Source organism: Leopardus geoffroyi, chromosome D1, assembly GCF_018350155.1.
Source record: "Leopardus geoffroyi isolate Oge1 chromosome D1, O.geoffroyi_Oge1_pat1.0, whole genome shotgun sequence".
NCBI lineage: Eukaryota > Metazoa > Chordata > Mammalia > Carnivora > Felidae > Leopardus > Leopardus geoffroyi.
In genome coordinates, this window is record NC_059329.1 from 99,610,408 (window position 1) to 99,635,518 (window position 25,111).

The window sequence follows — 25,111 nt, forward strand, 5'->3', positions numbered from 1 at the left end:
CCTCTAAGGCCCAAATCTCGGCCATCCCTCCTCACCCCTGACTCTCGCTGACCAGGCCTGCAGCCTGGGAGCTCACCTCCCGGCCACATCACTCAGTCTCCGGCACCTCAAACCCACCGCCACCCACAGTGACTTCCTTCTGCTCACCACGGCAGCACCTCCCAGCACCACCCCCCCCCCAACCCCGTTTGCTCTCTGAAGAGAGGATGGCTTCTCCTCCAGGTGTAGGCCCCTTCTCCATGCAGCCCCTCCACCATCCTTCTCTCCCTAGGTACCCCTGGATCCTTCCCCACGATTGGCTGTGTGGCCTCTGAGCAAGTTCCTTCCCCTTCGGGAAGCTCAGACAACTCGATTCCACAGAGGGGTCAGCGAGACTCGCCTCCCAGAATCGTTCAAAGGACTGAAAGGATAATTTGTCGGTCTTTACCTAATATACAGGAGGGGTTCATTTAGTGCCCGTTTCCCTCACTGGCCTCCACACACGCTTACTGGGACCTGTGAAGGTTTAGGAGTGTGGCTCTGGAGACCGTGATTTGAATCCTGTCCCTGCCCTTTAGTCGCTGTGTAGCTGAGGGCAAGTCCCTTCTTAGGGCCTACGTGTCCCCACCTTTAAAATGGGGGCAATAACAGGCTGCACCTCACGAGGTTGTGAGAATTCCACAAAACAGCATGTATGATGTTCGTGTGCGGGGGGGGGGGGGGGGGGAGTGTGCACACCCGGCGTTCTTCCACAGGGAGGAAGGCTCACCCTGTCCCTGCGGGCTCAAGATCTCAGCAGAGGTCCTCTTCACAGCTTCCTTGGGAAAAGAGAAATGCGGGGAGCCAGGAAGCTGCTGGAGGAGAGCCCCATGACAATAGCCCCCCTCCCTCCTCTGCCCCCCTGGCACTTCTCTCTCACCCTCCCTGTGTGAGCAGTCAGCTCTCAGGAGGGGAAAGCCAGACAGAAAAGGGGCCCAGGACTGGAGCAGGGACCCTGAGATTGGATGAGAGGGGCCCTTTGAAAAGAAAAAGGAAAGGTAATAATTATACAACCGTCCTCATGGGCCCAGCACATTGGATCCTTACAGCGAGGCTATGGGACAGGGATGATCTCCATTTCACAGATGAGAAATGGGGCTCAGAGCGGACACTTTTCCGGGTCACAGGACTGAAAGAGCCAGACTCAGCACTGGACCCAGGCTTGTTTTACCCCAAAGCCTGTGCTCTGGGCCCAAGGCTGCCCAGTGTGTATGCCGTGAGTCCTTGGGAAGAGGTCTCTGTGCATATGACAGGAGGATCCTGAGGCGTAGGGCTAGGGAGAAACTTCGACTTCCGAGCTGTGGCCCAAGGCCAGTTTGAGGCCACCCAGGGGCCCTGGGTGGGGGTGGGGTACCACCCAGCGTGCGGAGCTAAAGGCGCGGGGCCTGGAAGGAGTTAACTGCATGAGGGGCCTGAGTGAATCAGAGGCTCCGCAGGCTGCGATGGAAATTCCCTGTGCATGGCGTGTGGTCACCCAGAAAAGGGAAATGGTGCTTTTCGGAGCAGGGGACGGCGGGGGCTGGAACCCGGGAGCAGACGCCTGCCCGGGTGGGGCTGGCGAGGGTGTTGTGACCAAAGACTCCTGGCCTCAGGCTCTGCTTAGGCTCTGGGTGGGAGAAAGGAGGTAAGGAGCCACCAGGCCAGGGCAGGCCTGGTCATTCTCCAGTGTGCCCATGGGCCCTGACGGATGGGTAGGAGTTCACCAGGCCCAGAGGAAGGAAGGGCACTCAGGCCGTGGGAACTACAAAGCACAGGAGTGTGACTCAGCATGAGAGTCTGTCCCCCATCCTTTTTCTGGAGAACTCTTTCCTGTCCTTTGGGCCCATCCCAAGTGATACCCCTCTGCACCCTGGGAGCACCATCACTCCCTATCTGTGTCCCAAGGCCTCAATTTCCATCTGGGAGCTCTCAGAATTTTGTAACTCATCTGCCTTCTACCCAGGACTGTGGCCAGGGTCATGTTGTAGCTTCAGAGGCAGCTTGCACCCAGCATAGAGCTGGCACCAAGTAGGTGCTTGGTGTTTGTGAAAAGCCAATTTCACAGGAAGGGGCTCTGAGGCTCAGAGAGGTTAGGAGAAACTCAACCAGCAGCTGGCTATGGCAGAGCAGGGCTCAGGCCAGGGCTTCTGCTCAGCTGGGACTTGGTGGGAGGCGGGGGCACTGGGCACTGACACCTGGCCAGGGGTGGCCATCTGACAACTATGCCGTCCAAAGCCTGCTTCTCTCTCAAGCATCAGACCAGCCCTGCTTTCGCTCTTGTCACAGTGCTAGGAGACTTCAGTCCTGCCAGTAGGGAGACTGGGGTACAAGATGGAACCAAAGGCAGTCAGGGAGAAGAGGGAATAGGATGTTAAGAAACCTTGAATCCCATCCAGAGGCTCTCTAGCTATGGGGCCTTGTACACGTGGTTTCCCCTCTGAGCCTCGGTTTCCACTTTATGATGGTGGTCTTGGGATAGGCTCGTTCTGGGGATGGAAAGATCTGACTGATGTCAACTGGAAACCTCTGCACCAATGTGAGGGAGTTGGTCTGTTATTAGTAATGAGTGTCACTTATGTGGCCTGTTGTCTCTCCTCGGAGTGGTCTCCTGCTGCAAGGCCATCCAGCCTGCCACTTCCTAAGCCGGGTGTGCCGCGGCCTCAGGCCCAGTGTCCCTCTGCACCGCACGAGGGCCTGTCCCCCACACCAACCCAAGGAGAGCAGTGGCTGGGTCCTCCTGTCCAGAAACATGCCCTCCAAAGTCCCCGGGTGCCCCAAGTTCCACCGTAGCACCCCAGATTCCTTGGCTCCTGTGAAGATGCGGGACGCCCAGAGAAACCACCCTCAGGAGGGATGGGCAGCATGGTGGCAGCCATTGGCGTTGGAGCTTTTCCAAGCACGAAGGGGAACTGAGAAGTGTGGGAATGTGCCTTGGGCCTGCCCAGGGTGGGCGGCCGGGCCCGGGTAGGAGGGGCTGTTCCAAGGAGTCCAGACCGATGGGGTCCTGGGGGTGCAGAGGAGAAGGGACCCGTCGGCCTGTGACAGTGGGGTTGGGCGTCACCGTGAGGTGCCTGCAGGTTGTCCAGACAGAGCTGGCCGGGCAGCGGGAGGCTGGGGAGCTGTGTGGAGAAGGAAAGAGGAAGCCATGGGGAGAGGGGGATGGGCTGCTGGGGATGGAGTGGGAGTGGGGGCTGGGGGGCCTGGAGCCACTTGGCCGCAGCCACTTCACTTCTCCCGGTTTCGGTTTGTAAATAGCTGCCGGCTCCGTGCAGGCGGGATGGGCCCTGCCCCTTCTGTGGCCTGTGTCCAGGGAGGCCCGGGCCTGAGTAGCTGCAGCTATTCAAAGCCTGCATTTGAGGACCCCAGGAGGCATGGAAGCTGGCCCGGCCTTTCTCTGGGTGGGCAGGTTTCGGTGGGCCCAGCACTGGGCAGCCCCAACCTGTGGTCACTGAGGTAATGCAGCTGGGGCAGAACTTGATGACTTGGCCACACTGAGCTTATTTATAACTGGGCCTCCGTGGGCAGAGGCAGCTGCTGAACCGCCAACTCAGCACTTGGTGCCGGGACAGGATAGTGGGGGCCAGGCCAGCCCGATGGTCCCTCAGTCTGGGCCTCGGGGTCTTGGGATCCCCAAGGCCTCTTTGGCTGGAACCAGTGCTTGTGCTGTCTGTGTTGCACAGACCTTGAGATTTAGGGCTTGTACTTGTGAGGTGGGCACCTCAGAACCTCCTAGACCAAGAGGGTGTCTGAACTCAGTGGACTGGTCGGTTCCCAGGGGGCTCATGCCTTGGCCTTCCTGGAAACTCTTCCTGCAGAGGTCAAGCACTGTCAGCAAAGTCACCAAGAAGCAAAGTCATCTCCCCTCCCATTCTTGCAATAGCAGTGCTTAAAAACAAAACAAGATGCGTTCGGGAAGAGGGCAATGCCAACTCCTGAGGCCTGGCCCTGATGGTGGCACTCCAGACACCTGACAGAGGGGGAAAGATGTGGCTCCCTCCTGAGGCTCCCGTGTCCCACCACACGGGTACCCATCTCCTTCTTAGACAGGAAGCACTGGCCCTGCCCCCACCCTCCAAAAGACCACTTCTGGAGAGGTGTCAGACCCCTTCCTAAGGTCTGTGGGAATAAAGCGGCTCCTAAAATCTTTCTCCCACTTTTGAATCCTTCTGGATCAATCTTGTCACCTACGACCCTCTGTCCCATCAACACCTCATCTCCCAGACTTGGTCCTGGCCTTCCCACCTCCAAGCCTTGTTCCAGTCTGGCCCCCGGCCTGGCATGCCCTTTCCTTCCCCCTAGTCTCTCCAAGGCCTATGCCAAGCCCTGCTCTGAGGGTCCCAGCCTCCGTGCCTACCTGTCCCCAAAGCAGAGGCTCTTGAAATATGAAATTCAAGGGGGATGTCAGAATTGGAGCAGAAATGGGCGAGAGATTTTAGATCATGGGGGCCACAATCACTACACAAAAGAGGAAGCCGACGCCTGCAGGGGGTCAGGGATGGCCAAAGGCACTCAGTGAGCAAAGAACAGAGCTGAGACCAAAACTACGCGCCCTGACTCCTGGACTGGAGCTCCCATCCCTGGACCTCTGACCTCCTGGGCCCCAGCTTGGCCTTGAGCGATGGCCCCACCTGGCCCCTCACACTTGGCAAAAGCTGTTGGGTATGGGAAGGATGGGTTGGTGTGGGGGTACCTCAGGCCATCCACTGCCCAGGTGTGAGGCCTGGCCTGGCAGGCCTACTCAGGCCCCTCTGGGCAGGGTTGGGGTGCCCAGCCCAGAGCCGCCCGGGCTGCAGCTGCCCCTGTTTCCACATCGGCAGTAGCAAGTCCGGGCCTGAGAAAACAGGAAGCGCCCAGTCACCACAGGAAGCATGTGTGCGCAGCCTCCCCACCCCCGGCCCATTGCAAAACGCCAACAGCCCCATTACCACAGGCACCACACAGTGGCGGGCAGAAACGCTCCAGCCGCCAGGACTGCCGAAGAACCGGACAGACAGACTCCAGCCCTGACTTGCCTGGGCCAGGCCACGGGGTGAATGTCCAGCCGTGGCCTTGAGGAGCCCAGGGTCCCCTAGGGTTCAGGCCTCATGCCTGACTCTGGATTCTAGAGCCTAATCCCAGACTGGCCTAGGCTAGGCCTGCTTTGGCCATCATTAAATCAGAATATGGGGTCAGGGGTCACAGGGAAGCCATTTCTCTGACTCGGGGGGTGGCACTGGAGGACTCTGTGCCTGTCCCTCAGACCCTGACAGGGCCTGATGCCCAAGCCTCGCTGACCCAGTTGGCCTAGATCCCACTGCCCCCACGACCTCAGGGAGCCATCTGCTGTCCAGTCCACGCCTGCCACGCCCTCTGCCCAGCCCCAGCCCTTCCCAACCGAGACTTTGCTGGCCCCTGGGGTCCTGCCCAGGCTACCCTCAGGAGACTAGCGCCCCTCCTCATCCCGCCCTGCCTGCCCCGACTCACCTCCCATTTCTGGCCACCCGGCCTCAACCCTTGGAAGGAGATGGGAGTGCAGCAAAGCTGAGGCCCGGTGCCTGGGGAGGCCTGTGCTCCTCCAGCCCCGGGGACGGCAAGGAAAAGAGAAGAGAGCAGAGCATTTCATGGCTATAATAAATCAAAGGGGGAAGTCAGAGCAGGAGAAATAAGAAACTTCCCTACCCTGGGCACAGGGACCTGCCAGGCAGCAGCCCCCAGCACCCCCACGGTCTTCCCTCCTCCCTTCTGCCTCCCTGGCCAGGACCCAGATCTGGTGCTTGCTCTCAGGCCTCGGGGCCCCACCTGCCCAGAGATCTCCTGGATGCCCAACAACCTTTCTTGCTGTGCACCCTGGATCCAGGCACCTCTAGGTGGGGCTTCAGTTTCCTCCTCATGGACTCAGAACTCCATGGGGCGGGGGGGAGGTGGCGGGGGTGCTGGCTTGGAGAGTGTATGGTCAGGCTGCCCAGCAGAGAGGGCTGAAGATGGGTAGTGCCCCTCTGGACAGGATGAAGAAATGAAAGAGGTGAAGGGAGGGAGGAGAGGCATTCTGGGAATTCCTGGTGGACAGTCGGGCTCAGCAGGACAAATGTCTGTGAGAGGGGACTGGAGGGCCAAGGCAAGAGGCAGGAGTAGGGAACAGAGGTGGGGAGAGCCCTGTGTTGTGAGAGCAGGCAGGGCCTTGACTTCAACTCAATTCCACTCAATTCCTGCACTCTCTCAAACCAGACCAAGGGGCCCAGGGGCCTGGGCGCCACTGTTTGTCCCCTCCCCCCATCATGTCTTCCTGAAGTGTCCACTCAACAGAGATACTGGGAGGGGAAACATTTTTTTCAGGCAGGGGGAAAGCTCACATATTAAAAAAGGAGAATGAGGGGCGCCTGGGTGGCCAAGTCAGTTAAGCATCTGCCTCTTGATTTGGGCTCAGGTCCTGATCTCATGGTTTGTGACATTGAGTCCCGCTTGGGGCTTTGGGCTGACTGTGCAGAGCCTGCTTCGGATTCTCTCTCTTTCTCTCTCTCTCCCTCTCTGCACCCCTCCTCTGCTTGCTCTCTCTCTCTCTCTCTCTCAAAATAAATAAACAAATTTTTAAAAAAAGGAAGATGCAAATCTGTATGAATTTTTAAGATAAAATAAGGAATTTCAGAAACATTTTGCTAGTTTTGGGGCCTCTATGAGCCATGCACCCAGATACCAAGCAGACCCTCCTCCAGTGGCATTGGGGTGCATTGTGGAGACTCAGCCTGCCTCCACTTGAAGCCCTCCTGAGACAGTGTGCTCACTCCCTGACTCCAGGGGTCTCTCTCTCACTGCGAGCAAGTTCTCCTCAGCCCCAGCCCTGAGTCTGCACACGATGTCTCCTGGACAGCTACCAGCCTGGAGCTCAAGGCTAACAGAAGAGCCTGGCAGGGCCCAGGATCCTTCTGAGCCTCTAAGATCACGCTGCTTCATTCACGACCTCGTCAGGCAGATAAGATAAGAAATTGGCAGTGACTGTTGGGAGTCCAGGCTGCCGAGCCAGACAGATCCAAGAGCATGCAGGGTGTGACCGTAACTCCCACCCTCAGTTTCCCCACTTGGAAAATGCCTACCTAGAAAATTTGCAAAGAAAGACAAAGGAGATCACAGGGTGATCGTGGGGCCTGCATCACACAGTGGCCTCTGACACTCTCATCTCCTCCCAGAAGCACCTATTTCCTCCCTCCTTTCCCTTTCACCTGCCTGAGGTGGGGTGAGAACTTCTATTCCCTGCTCTCCTCTGCACCCCTACCCCCCAGGGCCCTTGGCCTCGCTCTGACCTGTCCTGATCTGGGAGAGTGTTAGCGCTGAGGTTCCCAGCCCTACCCCAAGGGGCTCCCTCTGTGAGATGAGACTTTGAAGGCCCAAACTCCTGCTCTGACAGGACTCCCCATTTCTGTTCACACCTCCTGCCCTCGCATAACACCTCACTTTCATCCTCAGACAGCTACAACTGTTGTTTTTTAAATTTAGTTATTTATTTTGAGAGAAAGAGAAAGTACGAGCAGGGGAGGGGTAGCAAACGTGAGAATCCTGAGCAGGCCCTGCACTGCCAGTGGGGAGCCCGTTGCGGGGCTCGAACTCACGAACTGTGAGATCATGACCGGAGCCAAAGTCCGTTGCTTAACCCACTGAGCCACCCAGGTGCCCCATCCACTTTTGTAACAACTGGTGGCATTCACTAGGCGCTTTACATACATAACAGGTCAGAATCCTCACAGGTATTCTTATCCCCATTTCAAATATGAGGCAACTGAGGCTCAGAGGGGAGGAAGGTCAGCTGGCCAAAAAGCAACAGCTCTGAGGTGAGAACTTGGTTCTGTCCTCCAACCCAGTGGAAATCCTATGCAAACCATGAGGCAAAGCAGCAGGTCTTTTGGGGTGTCACCGCTGCCCAGGCCCATGGTCCTGGCCCATTCCCGGCTCCCCTGCCCTGTCCCCATCACCACAGTCTCTTGCTTCTCCTGGTCTCGGTTGTAAGATGTCAGAGTTGGACACATTCCGGCCTCAAGTGCCCACGAGAGCAAAGAGGTTATAAAAACAGAAAGGTGAGCAGTCTGCTGAATCAAGGGCTCTCCTTGGCTCCCTGCCCTGGGAATTCACACCCAGCAGTGCACTTAACTCCCTAGGGAGAAAGCCTCAAGGGAGCCGTGTTCCCTGCTAGTGAGAACCAAAACATTGGTGCCAGACCTTGTTGTAGAGCAACAGAGACCGTCCCCTGGCTAAGTGAGTTAACCCTAAAATGGAGAGAAAAATGCCTCTCCTGGCCTGGAGAGTTCACAGAAGGGAAGTTTCTTTCTAAAAGCCAAGAGCTCAGCCCCTCTTCATGCATGGTCTCATTTAAGCCCCATAACAGTTCTGACAGGTCGGTGCTATTATTACTCCCATTTTACAGATGAGAAATCTGAGGCGGAGGAGTCTTCCTAAGATCACACAGCCCTGCAGGGGCTTGAACCCCAGTCCTGTGTAACTGCAAGTCAGGTGCATTTATACTGCCTCAGAGAGGTTCCTCTTCCTTTCTCCTAGGAACTGTTCTCTGCCACCACCAACCCGCAGGGTCAGGGGCCCTGAGTGGCGAGTTGAACCATGACTGGATGGCCCTGCCCAGCTGTGGTGCAGTCCCCAAATGCCTGACTGCCCTTGCTTCTTGGGTTGGGCTTGTGGATGGCTTCCTGGGCACGCAAGGGGTTGGGGCCAGCTGCAGCAGGGACTCCTCCAGGCAGTTCCCCAGGCATATTGTTTGCGGCCATCCTACCCTGCAATCAGGTAGGTGTCTGTCTCTTGCAGAGGGGTGTTATAAGTTCCTGTAGGGGCCCTCCCGGCAAGGCAAGGAAACAGAGAAACCAGACTTGAGCTTCTCTCTGGTTTAAGCACCTTCCAAGGCCCTGGCAGAGGCCTCTGCAAATTTATATTTGTGATTTTGTAGTCTTTTTCTTAACGAGGACCTCAAATTGTAAAAGCATCAGGCTCCACACAACCTAGCTCTGTCCCCACGCTGAGGACAGTGGAAAGTGTTCCATCCTCCTCTGGCTCCCTGGCTCTGAGGCAAGCGAGACCCCCACTTTCCCATCTCTGCAACGAGATTGAAGCCGGGAGACAGGCGGGTACAGCAGGGGCAAGGAGAAGGGATCAGGGTCCCCATCCTTTACAAAAGGCTCAGATCTGCAGAGGGTTTTCACCAGCCTGCATTTGTTGCATCTCCAACAGCTTCGCGGAGTAAATGGAGCCTCCTACCCCCGTTTTCCAGTTGAGATAACTGAGGCCGGGAACAGAAGGTGCAGGCCAGGAACAGAAGGTGCAGGCCAGAGCCTCTCCCCCACGGGCCCCGGGGGGCTCCGCCCAGGATGCCGAGCCAGGGTTGGAGGGAGTAGGGGACAGAGGGTGCGGGGACGGCGCAGCGGAGGCAGTGGGGAGGCGGCGGCGTCCCGCACTGTCTCACCGCAGGACCGACCTCGGCGCTTATCTGCTCGGGCAGCTTCCGCCCCCCACCCCAGCCCCCGCCGCAGCCCGGGCCCCCGCCCCCGCCTCCGGAGGGCCGGCCCGAGGGCCCCTCCCCCGGCGCCCGCCCCCAGGGAGCGCCGAGCTAGCAGGGCGCTGCCCGGCCGAGCGGAGAGGGGCCCGGCCCCCAGATGAGGCGCCGGAAGTGATCAATAACCCCGGGGGGGCGGGGGCGCCTCCTGCCTCCAGCCCGCCGCGCCAGGCCGAGCGGGGGTCCCCTGGGCAAAGCTGGGAGAGAGGCTGCGAGGGAAGAGGAGCGGGGTCCCCTAAAGGCCGGAAAGCTGGAGGAGAGGCGGGGTCGGTCTGCACCGGGTTCGGAGGGACACGAGCCCGCCCCCCGCCCCCAACACACACGCACAAGTGCACACGCACACACTAGCAACGCCCATGGGCGTCCCTGGCACAGATGTGGGAGGGAAGAGAGAAGTGGAGACACCTTAGAGAAAGTGAAAAGTAAGCCGCAAACGGGAGCAGACGCCCGCCACGTGCAACTGGCAAAGGTTAAGCATCAAAAATACATAAAGAACTCTTGCAAATCCATAGGGGGGAAAAACACAAAATATCCGGCAGAAAAATTGATAAGCGACGTGAAAAGGCATTTTAAAGAAGAGGAAGCACATGTGTTCAAGTGAACATCTTAAGAGATGTTCAAGTTCATTGGTAGTGAAGGAACAACAGCGACGACCACGGTGGGATGCTATTTTACAGCACTGGAAGGGCAAAAATTAAGCCTGACAGCACCCAGTGTTGGAGAAGAGGTGGAGCCGCACAATCTCCCGTGCATCGCTAGCCAGCAACTCTGTGTAACCACTGGAGAAGACAATCTGGCCTTATCTTATAATGCGGAGACGCAGCAGATCCCCACCCCCCAGGCATAAAATCAAGAGAGACCTTGGCTTGTGCTCCAAGAGACCTGGGCGGGAACGTTCAAAGATACACTGTTCTTAATAGCAAAACTCTGGGAGTAACCCAAGTGAACACTAAGGAGAGCGGGTAAATAAATTACAGTGGATACATCCACACAACGATAAGGCAGTTCAGCAGTTAAGCAAGCAAATGAACCAGTTTCACATAATGGCATAAATGCATCTTAGCACCATACTGTTGAGTGCAAAAGCCAGTCCCAGAAAACAAATACCCTTCCTGTGAAGTTCAAAACCAAGGCAAACCATATCTCTACAAATAGCAATGTTGGCTCCTTCCTTCTAATACTTTTGTTATTAGGAGATGACAAAAGACTGAAGAGTAATACTGAGAAATTATGAGAACCTATAAAAAATATATAGTTGGTTTACCAGGTATCAAAGGAATACATAAAAACAATTTGCCTTCCTGTCAGCTATCATTGAATCGTTCAGAATGTAATGGGAAATATCCTATTCAAAATATCTGAAAAAAATGCAACATATCTTAAAGTAAACTTATTAATAGTTATGCAGGGCCTATATGAAAACAATTGTAAGAATCACTGAACGATGTAAAAGAAAACTTTAGAACAACTTTTATTTTCCTTAGCTTTAAAAAGAGCCAAGGGCCGCCTGGCTGGCTCAGTCGGTGGAGCATGTGACTCGTGATCTCGGGTTGTGAGTTTGAGCCCCACGTTGCGTGTAGAGATTACTTAAAAATAAAAGCTTAAAAAAAGAGAGAGAGAGAGAGAGAGAGAGGCACCTGGGTGGCTCAGTCAGTTAAGCGTCTGCCTCTTGATTTCAGCTCAGGTCAGGAGCTCATGGTCTGAGATGGAGCCCTCTGTGGGGCTCTGCATTGAGTGTGGAGCCTGCTTGGGATTTACTCTCTGCCCCTTCCCTGCTTGCTTGCAAGTGCACAATTTCTTTCAAAATAAATAAACAAACATTAAAAAAAAAAAAAAAAACTTGAAAAGGAAAGATCTTGAAAACCTGATCATCACAAAATTCAGCTTCCCCCAAGAAGGAGACAGGGAGATGGGATGGGGGCCGGAGTGACAAGTAAACAAATATATCAATAAACACATAAATTAAGTAAAGGAGGGCCTGCAAAGGCCCAGATGGCTGTGCATAATGCAGAAGTATCTGCATTTGTGCTCCTGAAGGGGAAAGGGAGACATTAAAGCCATTTGGACTGACTTTTATTCAGGGTATAGGCAAGAGGTTGTCTTTCTTTCCAGAAGCCCATATGGAATGGGGGGAAAGGCCTGTGCATGCAGGGGACAGGGCTAAAAAAAACCCCTAAGACACACAACACTGAGGGCCTTCAGCCTGGACAGATCCAGAAGGCTTCAGGGAAGGCTTGTAAAAGGGCTGAATTTCAATCAACAGAAATGGCAGAAGGGGAGAAATATGCCAGGCCTGCCAGGGGGTGGGATGGCGATTACAAAGGGGGTTATAAAGGCAGAGAGACCAGACAGAAAGAAGTGAGGCTTGGCTGCCCAGGAAGGGTTGTGCTATGAAGCTGCTAGTGCCTCGTCTGGCCAGAGCTCAGGATCTGGGGGGTAAAGCACCCCAGAAACTCACTAGGGGGCTGAGGCTGCTCTAAGAAGGGTGACTTGAGAGAGGGTTAAGGTCAGGGGTTCCTTAGGGGCAGATTCAGTTGGGAGAGGCTGAGCCTGAAGCCGCTGTAAGAGTAACAGGCCTCATTTCACAGCTGTACTCACGGGCAAGGAGCTCACCACCCTGAGCCTCAGAAGCCTCTCTACAAGAGGTTGCTGCCAGCCTGTGGACCCAAAGAAAGCCCTGAAAAGGAGAAGGCCTCTGGAAGCAAAAAAAAAAAAAAAAAAATGTGCATCAACCCCCACCCTAGAGTGTCTAGCCCTGTGCAGCCAGAGGAGGGGAGGTTGTCAGAACATTGACAATGCCAGACCTTGATGGTCTTGCAGCCCCCACCTTGTCAGCAGGCCCAGGCCCAGAGGCAGTCCTCCCTTCTAGAAATAGAGGGCTGAGACCTTGTTGTTGAAAAGGGCCCCCACTAAAGATACCAAAGCCAGGAACGATGTGTTAAAGTCAGACCCAGTGAGGTCGGAAAAACGGATCTGCAGCCCCCCCCTCAGAGGCCTCCCAGCCACACAGATCCGAGCACTGTCTAGGCCCATCCACCCTGCTAAAATTTTTCTGCCCAGGGCCACGACTCAGGAGGTCGCTGTGGCCTCCAAACCGATTGATAAATGTGTTGGAAAACACTCATCCGTCATCTGTGCTCAGCAAGGAGATGGTCCCCACCTTGTGTCTTTAAGTTATCTGTTCATTGCTATAACATTTTCTTTATACCCATATATCCACACATGTAAATAATTATAATACCTAAGCCTTAAAGAGAACTTGTCGTATGCCAGGCATAGTTCTAAATGCTCTGTGTGTATTCCCTCATTTACTCCTGACAACAATCTGACACAGAAATCCACTTTACAGATGAGGAAACTGAGGCATAGGATGTCAAGTAATTTGCTCCAGGAAGTCTGGTACAAGAATCTGGCTGTCTTAACCATAAAGCTATGAGGTCATCAAATAAATCAATAAATAAGTTGAGATTTTATGTACACATGTATATACATTTGTACATAATTGCATAAATGTGATCATATTCATGTTTTGACGTGCTTTTAAATTTTGCTTTTATATTTTTCCTCCCCACCCATCCATGGAATCCATGTTATCACTCAATGTTTGATCTTCTATATTTTTTATTATTCACAATTATACATAGTCTTCTATATACTGATGCCTATAATCACATATATTTAGACAGGGTTCCTTTTGTCATTATTTTAAAAGAGCAGATCATATTAAATAAATATTTCTGCATCTTTCTTTTCTCACCTGGAAGCCCCTGGCAGATCTAATTCATTGCTTTTAACAGCACACATCAGTCCACACACCGTCTTTTCACCTGGTCCCCTCTGCTCATGGTCCTCTTCTAGAGCCCCCCAGTGTGCTTCTTTACTCCATTAGGGAGTTTGATGGTGGAAATTCCAGGCTAGGTGAGAGGAAAGGACAGTGAGAAGGCAGCCAGGTGACGTTTCTGGCTGGGTCTTGCCTTACCCTCTTGCTGGGGGCCAGCAGCCCTCAGCCCCCAGAGGCAGGAATGCTAACTTGACTGTCTTATTGTGAAATCATTTGTATATTGTGAAGTGCTTTGCATATGATTAAGTGATTTGCATACGGGGGGGCGGGTGCATCTTTGACATCCCAGAGCAGCATCCCTGAGCGGCTTCCTCCCTTCGCAAAAAAACCAACCCAGGGCTTCCACTTCAGAACTCGCCTATGGGCTTGGTGTGGTGAGACAGACACGGGGCTTTCAGAGGAAAGCTGATCCCGCCTGGAAGGAGCTGGAGGTCCAAGAAAAGCACACATTGGAGTGTGGTCAACAGGCATCAGCTGCAGTATGTGAGTCATGTGCCCTCAGAGCCCCCAGTAGGCGAGAGCAACACAGGACAGTTGAAGGGAACCAGCATGGGTGACGAATGAGGGTCAGAGGTTTGAAGACCCCTACCCTGTCGCAATCTCTGCCCAAATGGGTATCCACGTGCCCCATCCTGAATATTATACAGTCTTGGCTGATTCCCAGCAAAAGATGCAATGTGGAACCTCCAAGCCAGACTCCCACCTCCCTGGAAGTGAGAGGTGCTGTCACATGCTCTGGGCTCAGGGACACCCAGGGGGAAACCTGGCTCTGCCATCTGTGCCACTGCGTGACCCCGGGGCTAACAGTACCCACCTCAGTGGGGCAGAATGAGGATTCAGTGAGATAATGCAGATGGAGTGAATGGCACGCAACAGTGTCCAGTAAATTGTAGATATAATAATGCTATTTATTGTTTGCTGCCCTAGTCTGAGGTTAGGCCTACCTTCCTCCAGGTGAGGCAAGCACAAAAGGGAGCTGCCCCAGGTTTGGGGTTCCAAGCAACAGTGTCAAGCCACCACGCATTGGACCCCAAAGGGTTACAAGCCCTGGAGACAAAGGCCTGAGGTTCCCAGTGAAAAACCAAAGCATAAAAATAATTCGATGAGTAAGAATAAAATTCCCTCTTCTGAGGTTCCCGAGGCTAGGCCCCTCCCTGCGGCGGGCACTTCCCCTTTCCCTTGTTCATGGAGGAGCCTGGCCGGTTTGACTCACAGCAGGAGCGCCCAAGCCAGGCACCCACCCCGACCCCGGCCGGGCTCCGGGCTCCGGGCTCCGGGCTGCGAGGGCTGGCAGCGGAGCGCGCCCTCGTGCGGCCGTGGGCGACACTGCAGCCCGAGAGAGGAAGCGGCGGCCGGAGCCGCAAGCCCAGCCACCCAGCGGCTCGCGGTCCCTGCGGGGCCGCCCTCTCCGCCCCGCCCAGCGGGGGCTGAGCGCCTCGCTCCTGGGGCTCCCACTTCCGCCGGGCCCTCCCCTCCGCCCCCGATCCTCCCGGGCGGAAGTGCGCCTGGGCCTCCCGGGTCCCCCACGGCCGCGAGACGGAAGCGCGCCTCGACCGCCGCTCCCCTCGACCCTGCGGCGCGCCGCGCGTCGGGTTCCGGACAGGTCCCGTGTGACGTGGCCGCGCTCCGGGGGCGGCTCCGGGCTGGGGGCCGGGCGGCGGACCGGGCGGGGCAGACCCGGGGCGGGGCGCGGCGCCGCAGCTGGATGGCTGGGGCCGCCCGGAGCGCCGCCGCCGCCGCTGCCGCACGGTGAGTGACCGCCCGACCCTCGGGGCCCGCGCCCCGGGCGGGACGCCTCGGCCGATCCCCCCCACCCCACCCCGACCCCGGCCCTGCCGCTCCCGGGCAGACCCGGGCCTCTGGCGCAGAGCCCGGGAATTCAACTTCCTAGGGCTTCTCTTCTCCCCTGTCGCCCTGCACGTCGCTGCCCATCGCTCCCTCGCTGCCCATCGCTCCCTCGCTTTCCTCCTCCGTGTCCGTCTCCCAGTCTCTCTGGCTCTCTCACTCCTGACTTTCTCTTGCTTTCTCCTTTCCCTCTGCTCTCTGGCTCTCCGTCCTCCGCTTCCCCTCTGCCCAGACTGTGGTCCCCTCACCTCTGCGTGCCCTGTCTTGGCCTCAAGTCCGGCCCGGCCCAGTCCTGCCTTTGGACCCCGTGGAGCCCAGCGGGTTTCCTCAGTCTCTCGTAAGGGCCTGTGGAGGTCCTGGACGCGGGCATCTTTTTCAGCCTCCCACGGCCATCAGGGGATGAGGAAACTGAGGCAGGGACATCGCCAGCTCAAGGTCACGGCCAGATGAGGCAGGGCAGACCGCATTTAAACCTCATGCCTGAGTTTCCAGATTGAACTTCTCTCTTAGTTGACTCACATCCACATCCTGTGATCCAGAGGCTGGGAACCTTCCTGCTGCCCGGTGCCCCATGTCTCCTGCAATATAAGGAGGGCTCTCCCTGCCCCCTCCCTGCCGGGCACAGTTCACCTGCATCAGCAAGCTTGAGGCCTTCGCAGCCTGTGCGGGAGGCAGTTCTGTTATCCTACAGAGGAGGAAACTGAGGCTCAGGTGCTGCAGGGACTTTGCCTACACTCAAAAAGCCATAGCTGCAGAGCACAAAGTTTACGGCAGGTCTCCGAAGCGTGTGCCCTGCACAGCTGTGAGGCAGTTCCTAACTGAAGGATCTTTCTCTTCAGCCCTACGTCCTGTCTGACTCCGTGCCCTGGGGACAGTGGGCTCATTGCCTAGGGAGAAGCTCTTGACGGTTCTGCCCTAGCTCAGCTGCTCGCTTTCCCCACCTGCGCCTCCCAGTGTCGCCCATCAAGCTAGACAGTGCCAGCCTCAGTCCCCTGGGGCGTCCTCAGTGGGGCATGTCCTGGCCGCGGGGCCTCCCCTGGCAGCTAGAGACACCCGACTGGGCTGGGCCTGCCGGTGGCTGAAGGGAGCCCAGCCAGCGCCTCACCCCGTCATTAGGGAAAGTTTAGCCCCAGGCAGACGTGCTGACACACAGTCTGCAGCTGGCTCAGAAGGAAACAATGTGTGGTCCTTGGGAGTGGGGTGTAGAAGAGTAGAGCCCCTTTACTCTGTGAACCCATCACTGGGATCAGAAGCCCTGGGCAAGGCAAGCAGGAGAGTGGATGCCATGGCCGCTTGTAGGGAGGAGGGTTAAGATGCCACGTTTGCTAAGCAGGTGTGCGGCCAAGGGTGGCAGCTCACGTAAGAGGCCTTTGTGTTTTTCAGCACGTGGCATGCCTGGATGTCCCTGCCCTGGCTGGGGCATGGCGGGCCAGAGGCTCCTCTTCTTCACTGCTCTTGTCCTAGAGCTCCTGGGAGGGGCTGGGGGTTCCCAGCAGGCCCTGAGGAGCCGGGGGCCTGCCGCGGCCTGTCGTCTAGACAACAAAGAAAGCGAATCCTGGGGGGCCCTGCTGAGTGGAGAGAGGCTGGACACCTGGATCTGCTCCCTCCTGGGCTCACTCATGGTGGGGCTCAGTGGGGTCTTCCCACTGCTCGTGATTCCCCTGGAGATGGGGACTATGCTGCGCTCAGAAGGTAGGTGACCCTCCTCTGGTGCCCAGGGCAGCCAGCAGCGTGGAAAACATCGCTGCTCTCCCTGGTAGAGTGGGGCCTCACGTCCCAGGTTTCAGTGTGTCTGAGGTGGAGGGCGGGGACACATGTAACTTCTCACTTTGGTCCTGTGAGACCAGGGTGTGCCATGCTCTTTCCTTCGTTCATCCTTTGTTTGTTCCGAAAGAATCAAAGTCAGCAGACGTTCACCAAGAAACAGTATAGACACTGGTTGGAAATATGAGTGCCAGGCTGCTTGGGTTCAACCCCTGGCTCAGCCACTTTCCAGCTGGGTGGCATCGGGCAAGTTGCTTGAGGCTCAGGCTCCCAACCTTAAAAAGGGGCATAATACGGGGCACCTGGGTGGCTCAGTCGGTGAAGCATCCGACTCTTGGTTCCAGCTCAGGTCATGATGTCATGGATCATGGGTTCAAGCCTGCATCGGGCTCTGTGCTGACAGTGTGGGGCCTGCTTGGGATTCTCTCCCTCCCTCTGTCTCTGCCCCTCCTCTGCTCATTCTGTCTCTCTCTCAAAATAAATAAACTTGAAGAATAGTTTTTAAGAATGGGCATAATCCTAGTATGTACTTCATAGGTACTGCTGTGAAGATGAAATGAGCTAATATTGGTAAAAGCACTTAGAAGGCTGCCTGGTGCAGGGGAAAGGGCAGCGTGTTCACAGGCCGTGTGCCGGCTACAGGGATGCGGTGCCTTGCCCTTCAGTCTCTGCTCATAGTGCAAAAGACCCTCCTACCAAGGGCCCCTGGGTCAGCCTTACCCAGGTAGCCAGCCTGCCTCTGGGGAGGGGATCTGGGAGGCAGGGCACCGGCATGGGCAGAAGCTGCCCTTTTGTGCCAGATACATGTACTGTCCACAAATGACATGTTGTGATGAAAACCAAAGAGACTAGATGGGTAGCTGCTAAAACTAGGTGCCTGCTGCCTCACCCAGGAATGCAACATGCTAGGTCTGGACCAGACTCCTGGAATCTGTTGGAAATGCCTGCTCCAGGGGTTTCTGCCGCTTGCGAGGCTCAGGAGCTGTTCATTCAGCAGATGGTTACGAGCACATCTATGCCCTGCGCCAGGCTGACGGCTGGTGCCGCAGCTGTGAATGGGGCCGATGTGGGGCCCTGCTGTCATGCCTGTGCCCGTGCATCCTCTCAGCCCCTCTTACCGTGTCCCGGTGAGTCAGCATAGGGAGGACTTGGATTATTAGCCCCATTTCACAAATGGGGAAGCACAGGCATGGAGGGGTCCTTTGATAAGGCTGAGGTCACACAGCCTGGAAGCGGCAGCTTTTCCTGGGATTCCACCCGATCACCAAGCTGCCTCTGCCCTCTGGGCCTGTTTCTCTACAAACCAAGAGTTTGGACATAGTCTTCTTAGGGCACTTCCAACTCTGGATGCTGCAAGTCTGCAAAAGTCCCCAAATCTCTGCCACTTTTCCAAGAGTGACCGTGGCTGTGAAAAGAAAAATTCCCACTCGGAGAGCACTTGCTATATGTATTGCAATTTAATTGCCCCAAGATCCCTATCAGATATAATTATCCCCAGTTTACAGATGGGAAAACGAATCCCAGAAGTTACCTGCCCAAGGTCACCAGCTTGTGGGTTGGGGAGCTGGGACCTTTTGGACTCCCAAGCCCAGTCTCCTAACTGTGAAGCACTAGTTAGTGCTCCACAGTCATCCAGCAGGTCGTGATGTATTTCCTGTTGAGCACCCAGCCAGTGCTGGGCCTGGGGGTGGGGGTGGGGGGGTGGGGTCGGTGCTCCAGGAAGGGCAGGAGGCCAAGTCCAGCCTTCTGGAGGCTTGCAGTCTGGTTGGAAAAACATAGCGCCCAGTAAGCTGGGTGGGGCAGAGGTCGGGCCTGCGGTTCTGGTAGATCAGCCCCAGGCCCCGAATCTCTTTTGTAGCTGGGGCCAGACGTCTGAAACAGCTGCTCAGCTTTGCGTTGGGGGGACTTTTGGGCAATGTGTTTCTCCACCTGCTGCCTGAGGCGTGGGCCTACACATGCAGTGCCAGCCCTGGTGAGTGAGGCTGCAGTTGGGCAGGAGGGCAGAGGGAGCTGGTGCCCATGCCTAAGGTTGGCCTAGGCCCTACCTGCTCTGCCAGAATGACTGGGAGAGGGGTTCTGGGCGTCTGGCAGGGAACGTGCCCTGGCCCCGATACCCTGGCCCCTGTGGGAGTCCCTGGGGCCCAGCTTTCCCACCAGCCATTCCTGTCCCCCTTCCCCTGTCACTGCCCCTGACTAGATCCCATTCCAAATGGCCCCCCTTCTGTGGCCCTGGCTTGGCCTGGCCTGTCAGTGCTGCCCCCTGCAGGTGGTGAGGGGCAGAGCCTGCAGCAGCAACAGCAACTGGGACTGTGGGTCATTGCTGGCTTCCTGACCTTTCTGGCATTGGAGAAGATGTTCCTGGACAGCAAGGAGAAGGAGGGGACCAGCCAGGTGAGCTCCACATCCCAGGGTCCGGACAAGCTGGCCTCTACTCTGTGGTGGTTGAGGGCCTGCAGGCCCAGGTTCTGAATTGAACCCTGAAAAGTGGGTCTCTTGGCCATTCCCTGGGGGCTCTGGGAGGCTGGGCCAACTGGGAAGATCTGGGGAGTGACGACATTGGCCCTGCTCTGGCTTGTTCTCATAGACTGATGGCGGCAGCCGTGTGGGAGGCACAGGATCAGTTGGGTCTGGGTACATGCGGCTTATTGAGCAGCAGAGAAGTCTAGCTAGACAAAAGGGGCAAGGGTCTCCCTGCCTCTGTTTCTCCATCTCTTGCTCCTTTCCTGTGTCTACCCTGGCCAAGTGGGGGAGCATCTAATGTCACCTCTCCCTCCTTCTCCTGGCCCTAGGCCCCCAGCAAAGACCCTGCCGCTGCTGCCGCGCTCAATGGAGGCCGCTATCTGGCCCAGCCGGCTGCAGAGCCTGGCGTGAGCGCCGTGGTCCGGACCATCAAAGTGAGTGGCCCGCTCAGGGTCCCCTCTCCCTGCAGCTGTTCCTCCCCACAAGTGGCAGGGCCAGCTGAGCCCTGCCCACCCAGGTCAACCTGGCTTCCTCTCCCCTCATGCAGGTCAGTGGCTATCTCAACCTGCTGGCCAACACCATAGACAACTTCACTCATGGTCTGGCTGTAGCTGCCAGCTTCCTTGTGAGCAAGAAGGTGAGTGGCGACTGCGACAGTGGGGACCCAGGCATTTCTGGGGGGAATGATGGTGCCTATGTAGACCAGGTGGTTCTACCTCCAAAATAAGCTTCCAGCTTCTGTCCTTCCTGCTCCCTCCACCATCCACACCCCCATCTAAGCCCCAAGGGCTCCTGCATGAGGCCGCCTTCTGTCCCAAGCCAAACACTCCTTTTTGGGATCACATACCTCTGCCAGGCTGCTAGGCTTGGGCCCTGCCTGCTTCTAGATGCTTCTCACCCACTTCTGCACTCTGTCCTCTGAGCTCTGACATTAGTGGTCCGCCTACTCTTGAACTGGCCGAGCTCTTTCCCCGCTCATGGCCTCCACCTCACACTACCCCGTCTGCCTGGAATGTTCTTCCTCCCACTCTTTGAAACACTGGCTCCTTATCCTTCAGGCTTCGACTTAAATGCACTTCCTCAGAGGCCTTTGCTGACCCCTCATCTAAATTAGGCCCCTGTCACTTGTGTCTATGACACCCAGTCCATCTCTTCTTCTGCAGTACTTATCACTGTAATCATGCAGTTCTTTGTGTGTTCATTCAGTCCTTGCCTCCTGCTTTGTGAAGGCAGGTTCCTTGTGTGTTGTATTCACTGCTGTATTTCTAGTAGCCAAATGGTGTCCGGCCAGAGCACTCAGCAGAATAAATATTTGTAGAATGAGTGGACGAGTGGGTGCCTGGCCCTGGGCCCAGAACCCCACAGACTCCTTCCCTGCAGATTGGGCTCCTGACCACCATGGCCATCCTTCTGCACGAGATCCCCCATGAGGTGTGTGCCAGAGGGTCTCCATGGCGGCAGTGGGGACGTGGGGCTTCAGAGGGGGTGGGGGTAGGAAGCCCAGCAGTAGCAGCCTTGGGGGCTGGGCTCCGGAGGCCTGGAGCTCTCAGCCCACCAGGCTGCAGCTTCCATCTCAGCTGTGCTCCAGCCTCCTGGGGACTGGGGTCCCAGCCTAGGGGATGTGGGCTTGGCGGGGGGCCCAGCAGCAAGGCCGGTGCAGGGGGCTCGGTGTGCATGTCCGTACCTGACCCCTGGGGCCCAGAGTGATCATCTGGACCTCCCCTCAGGTGGGCGACTTTGCCATCCTGCTCCGGGCCGGCTTTGACCGATGGAGCGCAGCCAAGCTGCAGCTCTCGACCGCACTGGGGGGCCTGCTGGGCGCCTGCTTCGCCATCTGTACGCAGTCCCCCAAGGGAGTAGGTACGGGCATGGTGGGTGGGGGTGGCAGGTGGCGGTCAGTGGAGGGGCCCCAGCCAGAGGGCACAGCTGCCCCGCCCCAGTGTGCAGGCCAGGATCTGCCCGGTCTACCCTGTGGGAGTGGGTGCGGTGCACGTGGCTCCCCTGGGCTCCTAGCCAGTCGGGACTTCACCCACTGCAGAGGAGACCGTGGCCTGGATCCTGCCCTTCACCTCTGGTGGCTTTCTCTATATCGCCCTGGTGAACGTGCTGCCGGACCTCTTGGAGGAAGATGACCCGTGGTGAGTGACCCTGCCCACCGCCACTCACAGGGTTCATGGGAGCTCGAGGGGGAAGGGCTTCTGGGCTCCGCCCCTTCATCAGCCAGTGGCCACCCCCCCCTGACCCCCCCCCCTCTCCCCACAGGCGCTCCCTGCAGCAAGTGCTGCTGCTCTGCACAGGCATCGTGGTGATGGTGCTGTTCTCGCTTTTCGTGGATTGACGGTCCCTGATGCCCCCCACACTGCAATAAGAGACTCAGATTCACTCTGTGACCGTGTGTGAGGCAGAGGGCGAGTGCCTGAGCACACCTCTGACCAGATGAGAGGATGGTGTGTGTGTGTGCGTGCGCGCGTGTGTGTACACGTGCACACGTGTGACCAGTTATGTGTGAGACCGACACTGTGATCATGCGCTGGGCCCAGGGCCCGATGCCCGCGCCGGCCCCCAGCCACGCCGTGGTCTTCTCTCCTGACCACCCTGTCACCCTGCACTTCTCACAGTGAGCAGTGAGGATGAGCAGCACTGGTCCCAGGTGGAGGCCTCTCTCCACAAGACTGCAGGGGGAGCTAAGGGGGGCCCAAAGCTGTCTCCTTCTGGGGCCTTGGGGTCCCTGACCTCTGCTCGGGCACCAAGCCCTGGGCAGCCGAGGGGCTGAGGCTGGGGCACCTTCTCTCTGCCGTGTCCATTGTCCCGGCCCTTCCTTTGCCAGCTCTAAGGCCAAAGAAAGGAGAGGCAGGTGCTTGTGTAGCCCCTCACCCCACTCAGCACTGACAGCCCTACCCAGCCCAGGATGGAGCCTGGCAGATGCTTTCCAAGACCTTTTCCTCGTGGCTGCCAGCCCTAGGCCGGCTCCCGTTCCCCCCAGTGAACGCTCCCTGGCAGCGCCGGCGGCTTTTGCCACCTCCAGCTGCCAAACAGCAGCCTGCGGGGCAGGGAGCAGCCCTGGGCCAGAGAGGCCTCTGAGGCCAGCTCAGGGATGCTCACGCCAGCACAGGATCCAGGCAGAGATCCTGGGGGCAGGAAGAGTGTGCCACGGCTGCCCCCTGGCTCCAGGCCCCTTTTTCCTGTCCCACGTAGGCTGAGGGGGAGTTGGGGGTGGTGAGGGCTCCGCGTTGTCAGCACTCAGGAATGTGCTCTGGGAGAATGCTGAAGCCATAATCCCCAGCTATTTCCCTTGGCTGACACCCAGGTACTCAGCTGGCCCACTCCACAGCCGGGCTCAGCCCTGCTGCTCAACCGTGGACGTTCTGAGAAGCAGACGTCAAGAGGGTCTGAATGGTTTTACAGCAGTTTTGCTGTGGTTCCATTTCTATCTGTAAATACTTATTCTATAGATAAGATGCAAATAAATAATTATATACAAACTGGTTGTCTCTCCTCTGCACACCAGAGTCCATGGTCAAGCAGGGCTTTCCCAGGAGTCCTTTGCTCCAGCCAGGTTGGTGGCTGTGTGGGTCCCAGCTCAGCATCTTATCCCTTCTCCCCTCACCTTCAGCTCTTCTGCTTCATGTTCATCTCTGAACTATTACTCTGCAATGCTTCTTAGAACAGGGTATAGCCTCTCATGCTATCCCTGGCTCGTTAGCTTTTCATCCTGACACTATAAGCCTGGCAGTAAGCCATTGTAGCCAATGTCATCCCCAAGGGTGGTTGTCCTCGTTTTACAGAGCTAGGGGCTTTTCCCTGGCCTGTTCCTTGAGCATATTAACTAAAGGGAGGTCCATCCACACGGTCACCCCCAGCTTTGCTTCCATGAAATTAGAAAAGAAAAACTAGGGGATCCTTACTCTAAACCACACATCCTCACTTCCTCTGAATGTCTGAATGTAAGGACAGCATCAGGCACCGGGGGGTGCTCCTTCCTCAGTGCTAGCCCAAGAAAGCAGAAGAGGGGAAACGGAGTCCCCTCTCCTCTCCACACCAAGCAGGACAACCTCCAGTAGCCCGTTGGCTGAGAGCAGTGGTGCCTGTGCCATCGTGGAGTCCAGTACGGGGGCTGGGAAGCCCAAATTCGTGGCAACCTCAGCCGGGAGTGCCTGGCTCTGACCCAGTAGCTCTGTCAGCAAAAAGAGAGCTGCCCCACCTGGCTGTGACACATCCAGGGCCTGGGGAGCCCAGGCCTGGAAGCGAATCCAGAGCTGTATGACCAGCCCCCATCCTCTCCTTGGCAGCACTGGGGCTCCAACCTGCAGGTGGCAGGTGCACACTCAATCACGGCACTCAGCCTGCCCAGAGAGGCAGCTGGGCCTCATTTATAGATGAAGAAGCAGGTGGGGTGGGAGGGGGTGCCTGTGGGTTCACTACAGTGTCACAGGGTAAATGCCGTGACTGGCTAGAAGGGACAGAGAGTGCAGAAGCCAAGTGGCCAAAACCAGGATGGGACAGAAACCAGAAGCTCTCAGAGGCTGTACTGGGAGCACCTCAGGCCGGAGGTAGAAGTCAAGGGGATTGCCACTGGGAGCATCAGCACTCTAGAAGGCAGTGTAGAAGCCTTGGGATGCCAGGGTGAGGAAGCTAGCAGGAAGCCAAGCCCTTCAGATAGGCCAGCTCAGTCAGTAGCCCACTGTGGTAGGCCTCCCCGAACCCCTGCCAGGGGAGAGTACAGGGAAAAGGTGCAGGTAGGGGCTTTTGCAAGAGGGCAAGAGCTGACAAGAGTTCCGAGGGGCTCTTATTCATAAAGGCATTCTGGGGCCCAGCAAAACTGCTAAGAGCAGAGCGGAAAGAAGGGCTTTGCTGTCCTGGGTTCCAATCCCAGCTATGCTACCACCTAAGAGCAACCCTGGCCCAGGTGCTTAAACACATCTATGACAGGGGACTATCCCATTGGTGGATGCTAAGATAACTGCAGCAAACCATGCACAAGACCTGTTCGGCACGGGACCCAGAACAAGCCCTCAGCGAACCACACCAGGCCAGCTACGATGTGGGGGAGCTGGAAGGTGAGTGAACAGGAGAGGACCAACGAGATCCTAAAGGAAACAGGACAGGGGCCTGATGGGGAGTGGGGCTGACGGCAGAACTGAGGACTGGGGGAGAACACACCAGAACCAGAGGTTAGGCCTAGAAGGACTCTCAATGCTCTTGCTCAAGGTTCATTTTTCAGCAAGAGAAAAATGGACCAAAAGAGCTAATGGGAACATGTGGAGGAAAAGGAGCTCAGGGGCCAGGAAGCAGGGCAGGACTTTCAAGGAGAAACACCTAGAGTCTGGCTTTACCTGGGAGTAGGGATGAGAGCACCAAAATGTAAAAAATGTTAAAGGGGAAAGGCTGGCTTCTGTTCAGGACTTTTGTCCTGGAGCTGCAAGGCACCAACCTCTAGAGCTGCCAGGTGGGGCAGGGAATGGGAACAGGATCTAGAGGGACACGGTGGGGGGTGGGGGGGGGCCACAAGACCCCACACAGCAGGTGTAGCACGAGGCCATCCTTCCCGGAGGGCCTTGCCTCACAACTGGTGTGAGACCCACGGTGGTCTCGGGTTTCCAGGCAGCAGCATGTGGGGAAGGAGCCTCGAGCACACATTCCACCGTTCCACCCAGAGCGCGGGAAGGGAAAACAGACAGGTG

At 56.9% G+C, this 25,111-nt stretch overlaps 1 protein-coding gene and 1 long non-coding RNA gene across 6 annotated transcripts; one reads left to right on the forward strand and one right to left on the reverse strand.

Moving 5' to 3' along the window:
* Positions 1-646: 646 nt before the first annotated feature.
* LOC123601660 lies at positions 647-13,549 on the reverse strand. The gene is made up of 3 exons (XR_006714229.1): positions 13,278-13,549; positions 5,461-5,601; positions 647-3,116 (listed from the first exon to the last, which is right to left on the reverse strand). It is a non-coding gene; the product is annotated as an uncharacterized LOC123601660 (long non-coding RNA).
* Positions 13,550-14,924: 1,375 nt separating this feature from the next.
* On the forward strand, positions 14,925-22,912 carry SLC39A13 (solute carrier family 39 member 13). 5 transcript variants are annotated; one of them, XM_045485175.1, is made up of 10 exons: positions 14,979-15,110; positions 16,590-16,898; positions 18,829-18,942; positions 19,222-19,361; positions 19,760-19,864; positions 19,978-20,067; positions 20,811-20,861; positions 21,158-21,290; positions 21,469-21,568; positions 21,693-22,912. In XM_045485175.1, exons 2-10 carry the CDS (start codon positions 16,598-16,600, stop codon positions 21,766-21,768), a joined length of 1,110 nt encoding a protein of 369 aa, XP_045341131.1. In that variant the 5' UTR covers positions 14,979-15,110; positions 16,590-16,597; the 3' UTR covers positions 21,769-22,912. The 5 variants fall into 5 exon arrangements, with proteins under 5 accessions (XP_045341133.1, XP_045341135.1, XP_045341131.1 ...); XM_045485176.1 differs by having other exon boundaries at positions 19,237-19,361; XM_045485177.1 differs by lacking the exon at positions 19,760-19,864 and having other exon boundaries at positions 14,925-15,110.
* Positions 22,913-25,111: the final 2,199 nt, after the last annotated feature.